The 13,644-nt window shown below is 50.3% G+C and overlaps 1 protein-coding gene across 1 annotated transcript; it reads left to right on the forward strand.

The window, feature by feature from the left end:
- The first annotated feature begins 1,535 nt into the window (after positions 1-1,535).
- C14H11orf16 (chromosome 14 C11orf16 homolog) lies at positions 1,536-13,489 on the forward strand. Its single transcript, XM_005578673.5, is given in 7 exon segments — positions 1,536-1,717; positions 4,325-4,481; positions 6,664-6,898; positions 7,695-7,850; positions 7,853-8,338; positions 12,287-12,508; positions 13,352-13,489. Coding segments are annotated over 6 exon segments (1,401 nt in total). The 5' UTR covers positions 1,536-1,550; the 3' UTR covers positions 12,487-12,508; positions 13,352-13,489.
- The last annotated feature ends 155 nt before the right edge of the window (positions 13,490-13,644 follow it).

Below are 13,644 nucleotides of genomic sequence, written 5' to 3' on the forward strand. Positions count from 1 at the left end.
CTATCAGCTTTCTCCTTCAGGCATAGGAAGAAAGAGAAAGCCTATATCCCAGGATTCCCAACCGAAGTCTCCAGATTCCTGCTGATTGGAGAGGTTCAGGAACACGCCCCTGCCTAACCAACTTCTGGGGCCAGACGGGGATGGAAGGGGTGACTGACACCACTCTACTCCTGGAGGTGGTACCCTGGCCTCCCTATTCCCATGGATCTGCCAACTGTAACAGAACCTGGTAGAAGCGGGGTATGGATGTGGGGGGAAACCTCCAAACTTGCCTGCATACCAGGAACATAACCAGTGCGCAGTGACTGTCAGAGGTCTCCAAATACGAGCCCCTCCCATGAGCGGAATCTGGACTTCTGTTCCTTTGTTGCCAGTGTCCACGCCTCTCCCTCCAAATGGTCACAACACCTCTGCTCCTCAAAGGAGTCCTGCCTGTTATAGACAAACAGGCCCACACCTTTGGTTATTTTGGTTTAGACTAGGGACAAATTCTACCCTAGAGTCCCCAAGCCGCCAGTGGCTCCCCTACCCCTGCCTCTAGTGTGTACAGGGAGGAGGCCTTCAGTTTCGGTGGAGGAGGCTCCTCCCTCACAGGAGTCCCCTGGGATCCTTGAGGGCTTCCCACCACCACTGACTCTTCTAGCAGTGGGACAGCCTGAGTTTTGGAGAACTGAGGCTACGCTGGCCTTTCTCCCTCCCTCCTCCTCCTCTTCTCTCCAGAGGGAAACCTGGAGAACACCCCCTCCCCCATCACTTCCTGCCCCACCCCTGCCTCCAAAGGCCTCCTGTTGGCCTCTCTGCACGCTCAGTGCACTCACTGGCCACAGACGACAGCGTCCCCAGGCTGCACCCACAGCGATCGGCATGGCAACCAGGAGTCGGTTGTGCTGAGGCCCTGAGCCCCAACTGTCAGAAGGGGCCTGAGGCTGAGGTGGAGGCTGGGAGTTTGGGGCTGTGGGTAAGTCCTTTTGGGGTCAGACCTGTGGACTTAGGCAGGGGCGGATCCTCACAGGGCTCTGGTGGGCTGCGGCGGTGCGGCTTGATCTTGGGCCCTGGTGGCAGCTGTCTCCTCTGAACGGAGCTAGAAAGAGGATAGACGGCCCTGAGAGCTCAGCTCACCTGGGGCCAGAACTAGCCTTGTAGGTGGCCGGGGAGGAGGAAGGAGGAAAAATACTAATGTAAATTGAGCTGCTGAATACGCCAGGTGCCTTCCATGAATTCTATCCTGAGTGTAACTGGAGGGCAGAGGTTAAGTGAGCACACAGCCAGCAGGTTGTGAGGGAGGATTTAAAGCTGGGCTGCTCTAAACTCACAGCTCTTGCTCTTCCAATCCCTTCCCTGTTTCCTGAGTGGAGGTTCCCAAAGCAGGTGACTCAAGGAGGAAACTGTGAGAGTTTGTGGGAGCAGGTGGGGCCGTGCATGGACTCAACTGTCCCCAGAGTCAGCTAACTGCAGAGCTGAGCCCTGCCTCGCCCAGGCGGCCACCGCTGGCTTTAAGCTGCAGGTCAGGGAGTGGTGGTGCCTATTCTCAGGTGGATCCTCTGAAGGCCATGGACTCCTCCACGGGGCCCAGGATGCCTTTGCTCAAATACTGCAGCGTGGCCACAAGCCTGAAGGCCCCTGGCTGGGACGGTGCTGCTCCACTGTGGGACCTTTCCTTCACCTACCCCTTTGCCCTCCAAGCACCCTGGCTCACTGGGCACAAGCCCCTCGCAAGGTACCTGTCTCTGCCCCTCTGGAGGAAGTGGGCGCCCCTTTCTTTTTTCCTTTGTTCTTGGCTGTTGGTGGTAGACCTTGGTGGAGAGACTTGCTTCCTGAGAAGGCGGAAAGGGGTCTTCATTGTTTGGCTTATGATTGGTGTATCTGTGTGCGGTCTGTCATTCCAGCCTACACTGTGCTCCCAGAGCCCTTCAGGGTTGATCCAGCTTTAGCAGAGTTGCAGATGCCACAGTTGGCATGAGGGAGAGAAGGCAGTTAGGGATAGCCAGTTACCAAGTTTATAGCTCATTTTACCATCAACAATGAGACTTGGCTGGGTGTGGTGGCTCACGCCTGTAATCCTAGCACTTTGGAAGGCCGAGGCAAGTGGATCACTTGAGGTCAGGAGTTGGAGACCAGTCTGACCAACATGGCAAAACCCTGTCTACTAAAAATACAAAAAAAAATTGGCTGGGCATGGTGGCTTACGCCTGTAATCCAAGCACTTTGGGAGGCCAAGGCGAGTGGATCACCCAAGGTCAGGAGTTCGAGATCAGCCTGGCCAAGATGGTGAAACCCCGTCTCAACTAAATATATAAAAATTAGCCAGGCATGGTGGCAGGTGCCTGTAATCCCAGCTACTCAGGAGGCTGAGGCAGAGAATTGCTTGAACCCAGAAGGTGGAAAGGTTGCAGTGAGCTGAGGTCGTGCCATTGCACTCCAGCCTGGGCAACAGAGTGAGACTCTGTCTCAAAGAAAAAAAAAAAATTAGCTGGGCGTGGTGGTGCATGCCTGTATTCCCAGCTACTTGGGAGGCTGAGGCAGGAGAATTGCTTGAACTCCGCAGGCAGAGGTTGCAGTGAGCCGAGACAGCGCCATTGCACTTGAGCCTAGGGAACAGAGCGAGACTCCATCTCAAACACAAAACAAAACCAAAAAAAAAAAAAAATGAGACTTGCTCTGGCACCATAGGAGAAATCAGCTAAGGGGGGGTCTCCAGGTCCCTCTTCAGGTTCCCTCAGTACTCCTCCTTTGTCCAGGATTTTCCTAAATAGGATCCTCAGTCCGCTTTCTAAAGCATGGATACAAGAGGCCAAAGGCACCACAGCCTATATGCACACATGGAGCGTGTCAGCTCCAGGGACTCGCATTCCTGCTGCCTGATCCATTGTGCCCATGTTAGGGACATGCCAGCTTGAATGATCCTTAATGGCTCCCTTTCGTGATTCACCCGGTGGACCATCCTGTTCAAAGCTAGAGTTAAGCATTGGACTTGAGATGCCAACAAGCACAGGAGGGAGGCTGAGGGGGACTGAGGGTAGCTCAGCATGGGCCTGCAGGAGCTCCTCAGCACGAACACCCTGGGTGCTGTGACAGCATGTTGATGACAGCAGGAGGCAGGCAGGCCCCCTTTGCATTCAGCCTTGCCCACAAAGTAAAATGGCTTCTTCAAAAACCCAAACCCTGACTCAACAACTCCCCTAGACCAACTGGCCCTGACCACAACATTATCCGGAACTAGCATCTCCTTTTTCTGTCCCACAACCCCTTAGCTCCTCTGGGTTGTCCCTGCCCAAACACTTCCTCATCTCCCTGACCCCACAGCATCAAGTGGCATTACAATTTCACACCCTTGGTATTACTACCCAAGCTTCCACGCCTCATCCTGGAATCCCACACGCCACCTTAAGATTTACCTTCCTGGCACTATTTTTTTTTTTTTTTTTTTTTGAGACGGAGTCTCACTGTGTTGCTCTGTCACTAGGCTGGAGTACAGTGGCGCAATCTTGGCTCACCACATCCTCCGCCTCCCGGGTTCAAGTGATTCTCCCGCCTCAGCCTCCTGAGTAGCTGAGATTACAGGTGCCTGCCACCACGCCCAGTTAATTTTTGTATTTTTAGTAGAGATGGGGTTTCACCATATTGTCCAGATGGTCTTGATCTCTTGACCCCATGATCCACCCACCTCGGCCTCCCAAAGTGCTGGGATTACAGGCGTGAGCCACTGCGCCTGGCCCCTGGCGCTCTTTTCTTTTTTCGATAGGGGGTGTCACCTTGTCACCCAGGCTGGAGTGCAGTAGTGTCATTTCAGCCCACTGCAATCTCTACCTCCCAGGTTCAAGCAATCCTCCTACCTCAGCCTCCTGAGTAGCTGGGACCACAGGCTCATACTACCACACCCAGCTAATTTTTTTGTATTTTTGGTAGAGATGGGGTTTCACCATGTTGCCCAGGCTGGTCTTGAATTCCTGAGCTCAAGTGATCCATTTGCGTCAGCCTCCCAAAGTGCTAGGATTACAGGCGAGAGCCACACTTTTCCAGTCTGTTGTCTAGTGTAGGAACAAGCATTAATTAACTTGAATGTATCAAGGCAAATTACCTTTTGGTTGCCTTGAACCAACTCCCAATCCACCAAGGATGGTTCCCTTCACTGTCCTCTCCTACTGCCCCTCCTGGAGGTTTATCTTATCCTTCTGGAAGTCATAGATTGCCACTTTCCATGTGGATTTCTGTTCCACATGCCTTGTGTGCTGTGGTGCACCTCAGATGTACCTGAGAAACATGTTTCTTGATGTGTTTAGGGCTTGTTACTCTCTATCCACTAATTCCATTTGCTTTTTTCCAGGCACACCTCTTCTTGCCCGTGTCTCCACATTGCCGACCCAGCATGGCAAGGGCCTGGCTGGCTGGGAAGAGCTGGAGATGCTGCCAACACATGGGTCCTGGCAAGAAGGGAAGCAGATGGCTTTTACTACTGGGCTCAAATAAAGGCTGCTCCTGAGGCAAGTCCCTGACCCTCAGTATCTCCCTGGCATGCTCCTCTGGGTGGCCCTGTCGTACCTGACATGCCTTGGCTGTGTGCCTCTAGCAGGCTGGTTTTTTGGATAAGCACAGCTCTCTCATGGCCATGTTGTAGAAGTGAACATGTAATACCACTGAGTGCGTTAGTTTGCTAGGGCTACCTAACAAAGTGCCACAAACAGAGTGGCTTAAACCACAGAAATGTGTCATCTCCCATTTCTGGAGGCTGGAAGTCCAGGGCTTGGCAAGGTTGGTTCCTTCTGAGAGCTGTGAGGAAGAATGATTCCCATGCCCCGCTTCTGGCTTCTCATGGCTTGCTGGCAGGCTTTGGTGTTCCTCAGCTTATAGAGGCATCACCTTGATCTCTGCCTTTACCTTTACGGGGCTTTCTCCCTGAGTGTGTGTCTGCCCACATTTCCCCCTTTATAAGGACATCAATTACACGGGATTAGGGACCTGCCATATTCAGTCCTCATCTTAATTACATTTGCAATGACCCTATTCCCAAATAAAGTCACATTCTGGGGTCTAGGACTTCAACATATGAATTTGGCAGGGGGCAAGGCATGGTGGCTCACGCCTGTAATCCCAGCGCTTTGAGAGGTGGTGGTGGGACGACTGCTTGAGGCCAGGAGTTCAAGACCAGCCTGGGCAATATAGCGAGACCCTGTCTCTACAAAAAATTTAAAAATTAACAAGGCATGGTGGCACATGGCTGTAGTCCCAGCCACTTGGGAGGCTGAGGCAGGAGGATCACTTGAGCTCCAAACTGATGGCACCACTGCACTCCAGCCTGTGGGAGGAGGGTGGAGGTGGGGCATGGGACACAATTCAATGCATAACAGAGAAGAAAATGTACTTTAAAAGTACTTTGTTGAGGAAAATTCCGTGTGTTGAATGAACACCAGCCTAAGGGAAAGAGGCACGAGATGTGTTTGCTCACATGCATGGGTGTGTGCTGGTACACAGAGAAGCATACTCCTGCCATGCTGGGGGCCAGGCCTGGCCTGTACTTCAGTGGCTACTCACTTCTTTTTTTTTTTTTTTTAATTTTCTTTTTTTCAGAGTCAGACTTACTTTGTGAATGTAGATTCATGAAGGGAAGACTAATGTAAATTCTTTAAAAATATGAATTTCAGAATTTCCAATCAAAAGTCAGTTTTTGGCCTGGTGTGGTGGCTCATGCCTATAATCCCAGCACTTTGGGAAGCCAAGAAGGGTGGATTACCTGAGGTCAGAAGTTCGAGACCAGCCTAGCCAATGTGGTGAAACTCGTCTCTACTAAATATACAAAAATTAGCCGAGCAAGGTGGTGGGCTCCTGTAGTCCCAGCTGCTTGGGAACCTGAGGCAAGAGAATCGCTTGAACCTAGGAGGCGGAGGTTGCAGTAAGCCAAGATCATGATGCCATTGCACTCTAGCCTGGGTGATGAGCGAAACTCCATCTGGGGGGGAAAAAAAGGTCAATTTTCAAGTAATATGTGAATTAAAATGAAATTCTAGCAAAACTTTGCTCGAATATAGTTTCTGTCCAGTGATTTGGTAAAAATAATTTATAACCAGTTTATTTCTCTTCTAAATCACAGAGTACTTGAAACAGCCTGTACTTTTAAGTAGCTGCATCACTGTTCTCTCACTTTTGCTATTCACTTGCTTAGCTAACCCTTTCCTCGTCGACTGTAAGGGCGGTGCTGAGGGCAGCTCTGTGGCCACAATCTCTCCTCGCCTACATGAGCCTCACAGGTGAACAACCATCCATCCCTGGTTGGTCTTGGACACAGGAGCGACGCTTCTTGGGGGTGCTGGAAGGAGGGGATCGCATTGAGAAAAGGTCCAGGGAGGACCCAGGTTATTCCTGGCAATTGCAGGTCAAAAATTTGGTAGGAGGAAAGAAAACCAGGCAAAGGAAGGGAATGGAAAGGGAGAGGCAAGAAGTGTTGCCCGAGGAAGAAAAAGATTCAGGGAAGCCCAACCGTGCCACACAGCCTGCCTATCTCAGCTATGACTGGCTTGAAAGAGCATCTGCCTCGTCCCTTCTTTAGGTGCCTGTCACTGTTTGGAAGGCAGTCCCTGGGCCTGGTTTGGGGGCATTGTAGGGAACCTGGGTGCTCCCTCTTGTACTTTGTAATGCCAGTTCTTATTCTGAGTGTTTTCTTTCCCACAGCTGGAGAGACAGGGGGTCCTGCTTGTGGAATTTGAGGCTCCTCTTGTCGCAGGCCCGAAGCTGCCAGCCCGGCAGCAGAGAGTGGTCTTAGAAGAGGATGTCATTCCTCTCTCACCATCGGTAGGATACTCACTGAGACCAGGGGACAAGGTGCTGGCACTTTGGCAGCCAGGACAACAGCAGTATGGTCCCGGCACTGTTCTTTTGGGCTTGGAGATGAGAGATCCCCGGAGAGGTAAGAGAAGCTGCTCTGACTCATCAGTCCCCAGAAGGAGCCAGGCTATAATCAGGCCAGATGAGAGAGCCAAGGGTGCGTCTACAGCTTAGGGGTTTCTAAGGCATTAAGAAGATAATTTTTACCCCCTTGCCTGCTGCTTAATCTTGAGGCAGCAACAGATGCCTCAAGATGCACACTGTATCTTTCAGATTATTAAAAAAAAAAAATTGTAATCAGGGTAAGTGGCCTAAAACTCTATGTCTATGTTGGTTAGCTAAACCATGGTTTAGCTACTCACGACCCAGCTCTCACCAGGTCCTCCAGGGACCGGACAGTCATCTTCTGCCGGGTCAGTCAGCACCACTGTAATTCAGAGAATGACAGAATGAGGCTTCTACTGAGAATGCATGTTGGTTTTGACAAGAAAAGTGAGCCCCTGCAGGCCACTGTAGTCCAGGAGGCAGGGAGGCTCAGGCAAGTCCTCGGGAAGTGGAGGTAGGTATGATGCAGGTGAAGGATGTTCCTGGCAGGCTCTCCACGGAGAGGTGCATGTGAGGAGCCAGGCAGCCAGAGCACAGGGGCCGGGCTGAAGCTCTGCCTTTGCCTGTGTGGATAGGAGAGGCCTTATCCCACGATTAGGAAGTGGAAGCCACTTGGGAGGCTGAGGCAGGAGGAGGGCTTGAGCCTGGGAGGTTGAGGCTGCAGTGAGCTCTCACTGTGCCACTGCACTCCAGCCTGAGCCAGACCCTGTCTCAAAAAAAAAAAAAAGGTAATTGATAATTATAACAAAATTTTGCCATTTTTTGTTATGTAGCATCAAAGGAAGAAGAAATCACTGTTCATTTCTGGAATGGCAGAGCCGCTAAAGTGCCCCTAGGTGGGGTCCAGTCGGTGTCCCTGGCCATCTGGAAGAAGGCTGTGGAGAGGCTGCACAAGTCTTTCACCAGGGAGCACCCCAGGCCCCTTCACTGGCCCCATGCTGCTCTCTGCTGGGGCCAATCACTGGGCGCATCACTAACGAGCTTCCTCCGGGCACTCCATTCCTGTGCCCTCTCTGCCACCCTCATGCCTGCTGCCAGCTGCTGTGCCAGGGCTGCCTCTGTGGCTGCCCCCCATGTGGCACCACTTGGTGGCCTCTAACCAGGACCTCAGAAGTCACAGCCAGAGAACTTCCAGAGTTGGAGCCCCCAGCACAGCTTTTGCCCCTGGAAGGTCCTAAAGGGGAAAAAGTAGCAACGCACGCTCCCCTGGCTGTTTCCTCCTCCTCCTCCTCCTCCCGTGAACAAGACGATGTGGAGAATGATCTGGAGATGGGCCCTCCCCAGAGACTGATGGTAAACAGTGCAGTCAACACAGATCCCATCCTTCTTGAGACTCCTTTGAGGCAGAGTGGCCTCTGCCAGCCTGAGTGGAGGTATTGGAGGAGAAACGGGCCTGAGCCACGCCCTGGGAAGCCAGGTATGCCAGGGGAGTGGGCTTGCCTTCTAAGGCAGGGGCTGGGGCCCCGGCTCCCTTCCCTCCCACATGTCCCTTATGAAGCTGATGCACGTGTCCACTCTGTTGGGACTACAGTAATCCTTGGGAGTCTGGTCATGCTGAAGAGGAGGCTGTGGGAAAAGGGAAATAGCAGGTTTCCATTTCAGCTATGAGGCCCACAGGAGCAGAAGGATGAACTGATCTTTGTGCTAAGGTTGCATCCCTATTTAATACCTGCCTTTTTCTTTCTTCACTAGTCTCTACTGACAGGGCACTGCCATTGTCTGTTTTTAGCCCCCTCCTTTTTTCTTGGAGGCCTTGGTTTTTCTCTAGATGAATAGTACAAATGCCTCCTGGTGTTGATGAGAGTTGATGCACTGAAGCATAGAAACTGGTCTTAAGCATTGGTCATGAGGCCCCACTCTCCTGCTGGGCCCCTCAGTAAGTCAGCGGGGAGGACCTGGGCACTGTGATGTGCTTCTTATCCCTCATGGCCAACAGGAAAGCCGTGTCCTGTTGCTGCTGGCAGTCTGCAGCCAGCCCCACACTGCATCACCTCCAGCTGAGAACTGTGTGGCGGGCCCTGCTAGGTTCCGGGAGCCCATTCTATCTAAATTCCCAATGGAGCCCGGAAGGAGCAGAAGCCTGTCAGAGCTGTGTGAAGGAGGTGGCCCTTGACAAGATTCTGGGGGTCCTGGGGTCACTGAACATATCTGGGGCAGGGAGGCTGTGAGGTGAAGGAACACCATTGCTAAGGGCTTAGATCTCTAGGCACTGCCCACACTGGGACCCACTAGGGTTCCCTGGTTGAAACCATAGCCCTATTTCTAGCACAGTCACTGAGCCAGAAGGACTGCTTAGCCCATGAGAGTTTTTTGTTGTTGTTGTTTGTTTTTTGTTTGTTTGTTTTTTTGAGACAGTCTCACTTTGTTGCCCAGGCAGGAGTGCAGTGGCATGATTTTGGCTCACTGCAACCTCTGCCTCCCAGGTTTGAGTGATTCTCATGCCTCAGCCTCCCCAGTAGCTGGGATTATAGGTGCATGCCACCATGCCTGGCTAACTTTTGTATTTTTAGTGGAGATGGGGTTTTGCCATGTTGGCCAGGCAGGTCTCGAACCCCTGGCCCAAGTGATCTGCCTGCCTCGCCCTCCCAAAGTGCTGGGATTACAGGCATGAACCATCAAGCTGGCACCAATGAAGATTTCAATCTTGCCCCAGGGGTAACGACTTTATTAGTGTTCGGTTCCAGAAAGTTGAGAAATTGTTTGTAAAGAGAAGCTTTCCTGGTGACTCCTCTGAACCCTTGGGCTTTGGGAGGGGAGGGGTATGTCTGCTGCACTTGGATTTTATATGAGGATTTTTCCCCTATATCTCAGACCCAGCTGTGCTCGTCCTCCACTCTCCAGGAGGAAACTTTATATTGAAAATATAAAATGGGGAGGTGGGTCCCAGGCTTCTGTGAAATGGGTTACTCCAATCTTGCAATGGCAAGCCTTGGCAGCAGCCACTCAGAAATGGTGATTTCGCCGGGTGCAGTGGCTCACCCAGCACTTTGGGAGGCCAAAGCGGGGGCGGATCACTTGCAGTCAGGGGGTTGAGACTAGCCTGACCAACAAAGTGAAACCCCGTCTCTACTAAAAATACAAAAATTAGCCAGGCGCTGTGATGCACATCTGTAATCCCAGCTAGTTGGGAGGCTGAGGTACCAGAATCAGTTGAACCCTGGAGGCAGAGGTTCCAGTGAGCCACTACATTCCAGCCTGGGTGACACAGTGAGACTCTGTCTCCAAAAAAAAAAAAAAAAAAGAAAGAAAGATATGCCAGTTTCTTTCTCCATTTGAAAGAAATGCAGCTATGGAGAATTTAGCATGCAAACACTAGAGTTTGGTACCATTTTCTTTATATTATCACTTGTAGAGAGGGCATAAAGAAAATGGTACCAAACTCTAGCGTTTTCATGCTAAATTTTCCATAGCTCCCAATGCCTCTTGCTCCAGCAGAGCCTGGAGAAAGAAAAGCTGTACCTACCCAACAGAAAAGGGTCTGTGGGGAGCAAATGAGACAATACCAAGCCCAGCATAGGGGAGAGGGACAACCAGAGGGGCCATGGGGGCCAGAGATGCCCTAGGTACCACATCTGTGTTCCTATTGCTGTGGCTTGCTCCATAGCAATCTCTAGAAGGGTTCCAAACCTGATTAAGTCCAAACAAATTTCCCCTGGCCCTAAGTTTACACAGCTCTTACTGCTACTGCCCGAAGCCTACACCTACAGTCTCTCTCCATCACCACATTTAAACAGATCCACTCCAAAGTTATTTTCTCCCCCGAAATAAATTCTAATAATCGACTATAAAGAAGAGAACTATAGTATCTTCAGGTAGTTGGCCCAGCTTTCCCGTTAAATACTGGATCTTGTGTTATGCTCTAGGGAGAGTTCCTGGGGCTGACCCGTGAGCATCGTCAGCATGTTCCCAAATATACAGAGAGCATGCCCGAGAGGGGGTGTGGAGACATGGCCATCTCCAGCCTTCACCACACACGTGGGACTGCCTGTCACAGCTCACTAGTTAAGAGAAGCACAGAAAACCACATGTGGGTCAGGGCTGAAACAAGGCAAACACCAGCGCTTTGCTTTTCTCCCCTCCAGGTTTTGTATCTTTTAAAGGAAATATGCTGTTTTGCTTCTCCTAAACATGCTTGATGTTTAATCAGTTCCTGCTCTCAGGACTCGATATCCGTTCTGTCGAGTGCTGATGCTCGACACTCAATTTTGAGCTTTGCCTCTCACAAAAGCTCTTGCATAGGTTTCTCTGTCCTCCACACTTTCCCTTACTTTCAGTTACAGGCAGTGAGAGGTTACAGTTAGATTCTAACAGTCCTAGGGAGGCCAGATTGTCAGCTGCTGGCAGGGAGGTGCTTTCTGCCTCCTTTGCTTATAACTGAAACAGGATTCAATCTGTAGTTGTAAAAGAAACATAAAAAGCGTTCCTTCCCTTTTAGATTGGTCTGTTCCTCAGGAAGTCACATCTCCCATTATTTTTGTTTTGCCCTAATATATATATTTTTTTATTTTTAGAGACAAGGTCTCACTATGTCACCCAGGCTGGAGTGCAGTGGCATGATCATAGCTCACTACAGCCTCAAACTCCTGGGCTCAAGCAATCCTCCTGCCTCAGCCTCCCAAATAGTTGAGACTACAGGTGTGCACTAATGCACCCAGTTCAATTTCTTAAAACTTGTTTTTCCATCAGCTTGTAGTCTCTTCTTTATGGTCCATGTTATCAGTGATCAGTGAAGGTGTCGAAGCTCCTTTAACTGGTGGCAGTCAGTTACCTTCACTTGCCCTAATGGCAGTTTAGAAAACACATCCAATAACTTCTTCACTACTCCAAATCTTGGGTATCAGGTAATGTTTCCCAAAAGCATAAGGGCCAGAAATGATAAAAAATTTTTTCTCTAAAAATAGAAAACATTACATGGACACATTGCATGATGGTAAAATAGGCCAAGTGTAGTGGCTTACACTTGTAATCGCAACACTTTGGGAGGCTGAGGCTGGAGGATCGCTTGAGCCCAGGAGTTCAAGACCAGCTGGGCAACATAGCAAGACCCTGTTCCTATAAAGAAACTAAAAAATTAGCTGAGCATGGTGGTGTGCGCTTGTGGTCCGAGCTACTGGGGGCTGTAGTGAAGAGGGGGTGGCAGGTGGGAGGATGGCTTGAGCCCGGGTGGTCGAGGCTGCTGTGAGCTATGATCATGCCACTGCATTCCAGCCTGGGTGATATAGCAAGACCCTGTCTCAAATACATAATAAATGAAAAGAAAACAATGCTGTGAGCTTACAGATACTTCAGTGATCTTTGTTTTAGTTCTACTTATCCCATCAAAATGATGGCATATTCAACCTAAGTAATTGACTTTTGGGTTTAGGAACAAGATATTCCAACATCTGGAAAGAAGAAAAGGATCACAAACAGCAGAGAGGACAAACTGTAGTAGTGGGGACTACCACGGAGCTGGTCTTGAAGGCAACCAACACGAAGCCACCGCAGACCCCGCCAGGGGAAGTTGAACACAGAAAGCAGAGTCAGAGCCTTGCAATAGGTCCATGGAACAAGAATTCCCCTTAGACTGAGAGCCCTGAGGATCTAGGTAAAGCAGAATGGCTGGAAAGGGGCTTCCTAAGGACTTCTCACATGGGTCTTAGACTTTCTGGGTCACATCCGCTTTGAGAACAGTAAAACCTATGACCCCTTGTCCCAGAAAAATGTACATACCCTCAATTTTGCATGTAATTTCAGAATGCTTATGGAACCTATGAATTTAATCACAGGCTTCTTGGGGGTGCAAGGATCCCCATTTAAATGACCCTCTGTTCTATGGTATTGGGTAGGGGTCTGCTTTATTAGGCCCTCTGAATATGGAGTCTGTTCCTCACTAACAATGGTAATATAGCTCTACTTAAAACTTCATTTCCATCATATAAAATACTGGCACCTTTCCCAAGGAAAGGTGGAAAGGTTTGTGTTCAAAATGAGAGAACCAGGCAATGAAACTGGGAGGTGTCACAGTACTGCTGTGGCAGCTTCAAGACGTTTGGGACACAGCAATGATTTTTTTTTTTTGAGACAAGATCTCACTCTGTCACTCAGGCTGGAACGCAGTGGCATAATCATGGCTCACTACAGCCTTGAACTCCTGGGCTGAAGTGAGCCTCCCATCTGAGTCTCCTGAGTAGCTAGGACCTGAGTAACTAGGCACATGCCACCACACCTGACTAAACTTTTTACTTTTTGTAGAGAGAGGGTCTCACTGTGTTGCCCAGGCTGGTCTTGATTACTGGGCTCAAGTGATTCTCCTGCCTTAACTTCCCAAAACGTTGGGATTACAGGTATGAGCCACCACACTCAGCACATCAATGACTTTTTAAAATCAGTGACTTTTGAATAAAATTACAGTCAGCATAACAATCTATGGATTTTTCCCCTTTTATAGGTAAAGAATAAACATGTATAACTTGAGGAGAGTTATACAGAGTGGCTGACAAGGCCTTCAACGGAAGGAGGCACAGGACAGGCCACAGGTAACAGTCAAATAACCAGCAGTATCTCCACCCCACGAAGACCTCCCTGCAGATAAGCAGCAGGAAGGCACCTGTTGTGAGGGGTATAGGAGTGTGGGGTCCTGCCCTGGGGGTCCCTGCCAGGGCCCTGGTGAGACTGCTTTAAGGTGCCTCTTCCACGGAAGAGAGGGTCAGCCTGCTTTGGGCAAATGTGTCCACAGCCACT

The sequence above is a fragment of the Macaca fascicularis genome, chromosome 14 (assembly GCF_037993035.2).
Source record: "Macaca fascicularis isolate 582-1 chromosome 14, T2T-MFA8v1.1".
In the NCBI taxonomy this organism is placed as follows: Eukaryota; Metazoa; Chordata; class Mammalia; order Primates; family Cercopithecidae; genus Macaca; species Macaca fascicularis.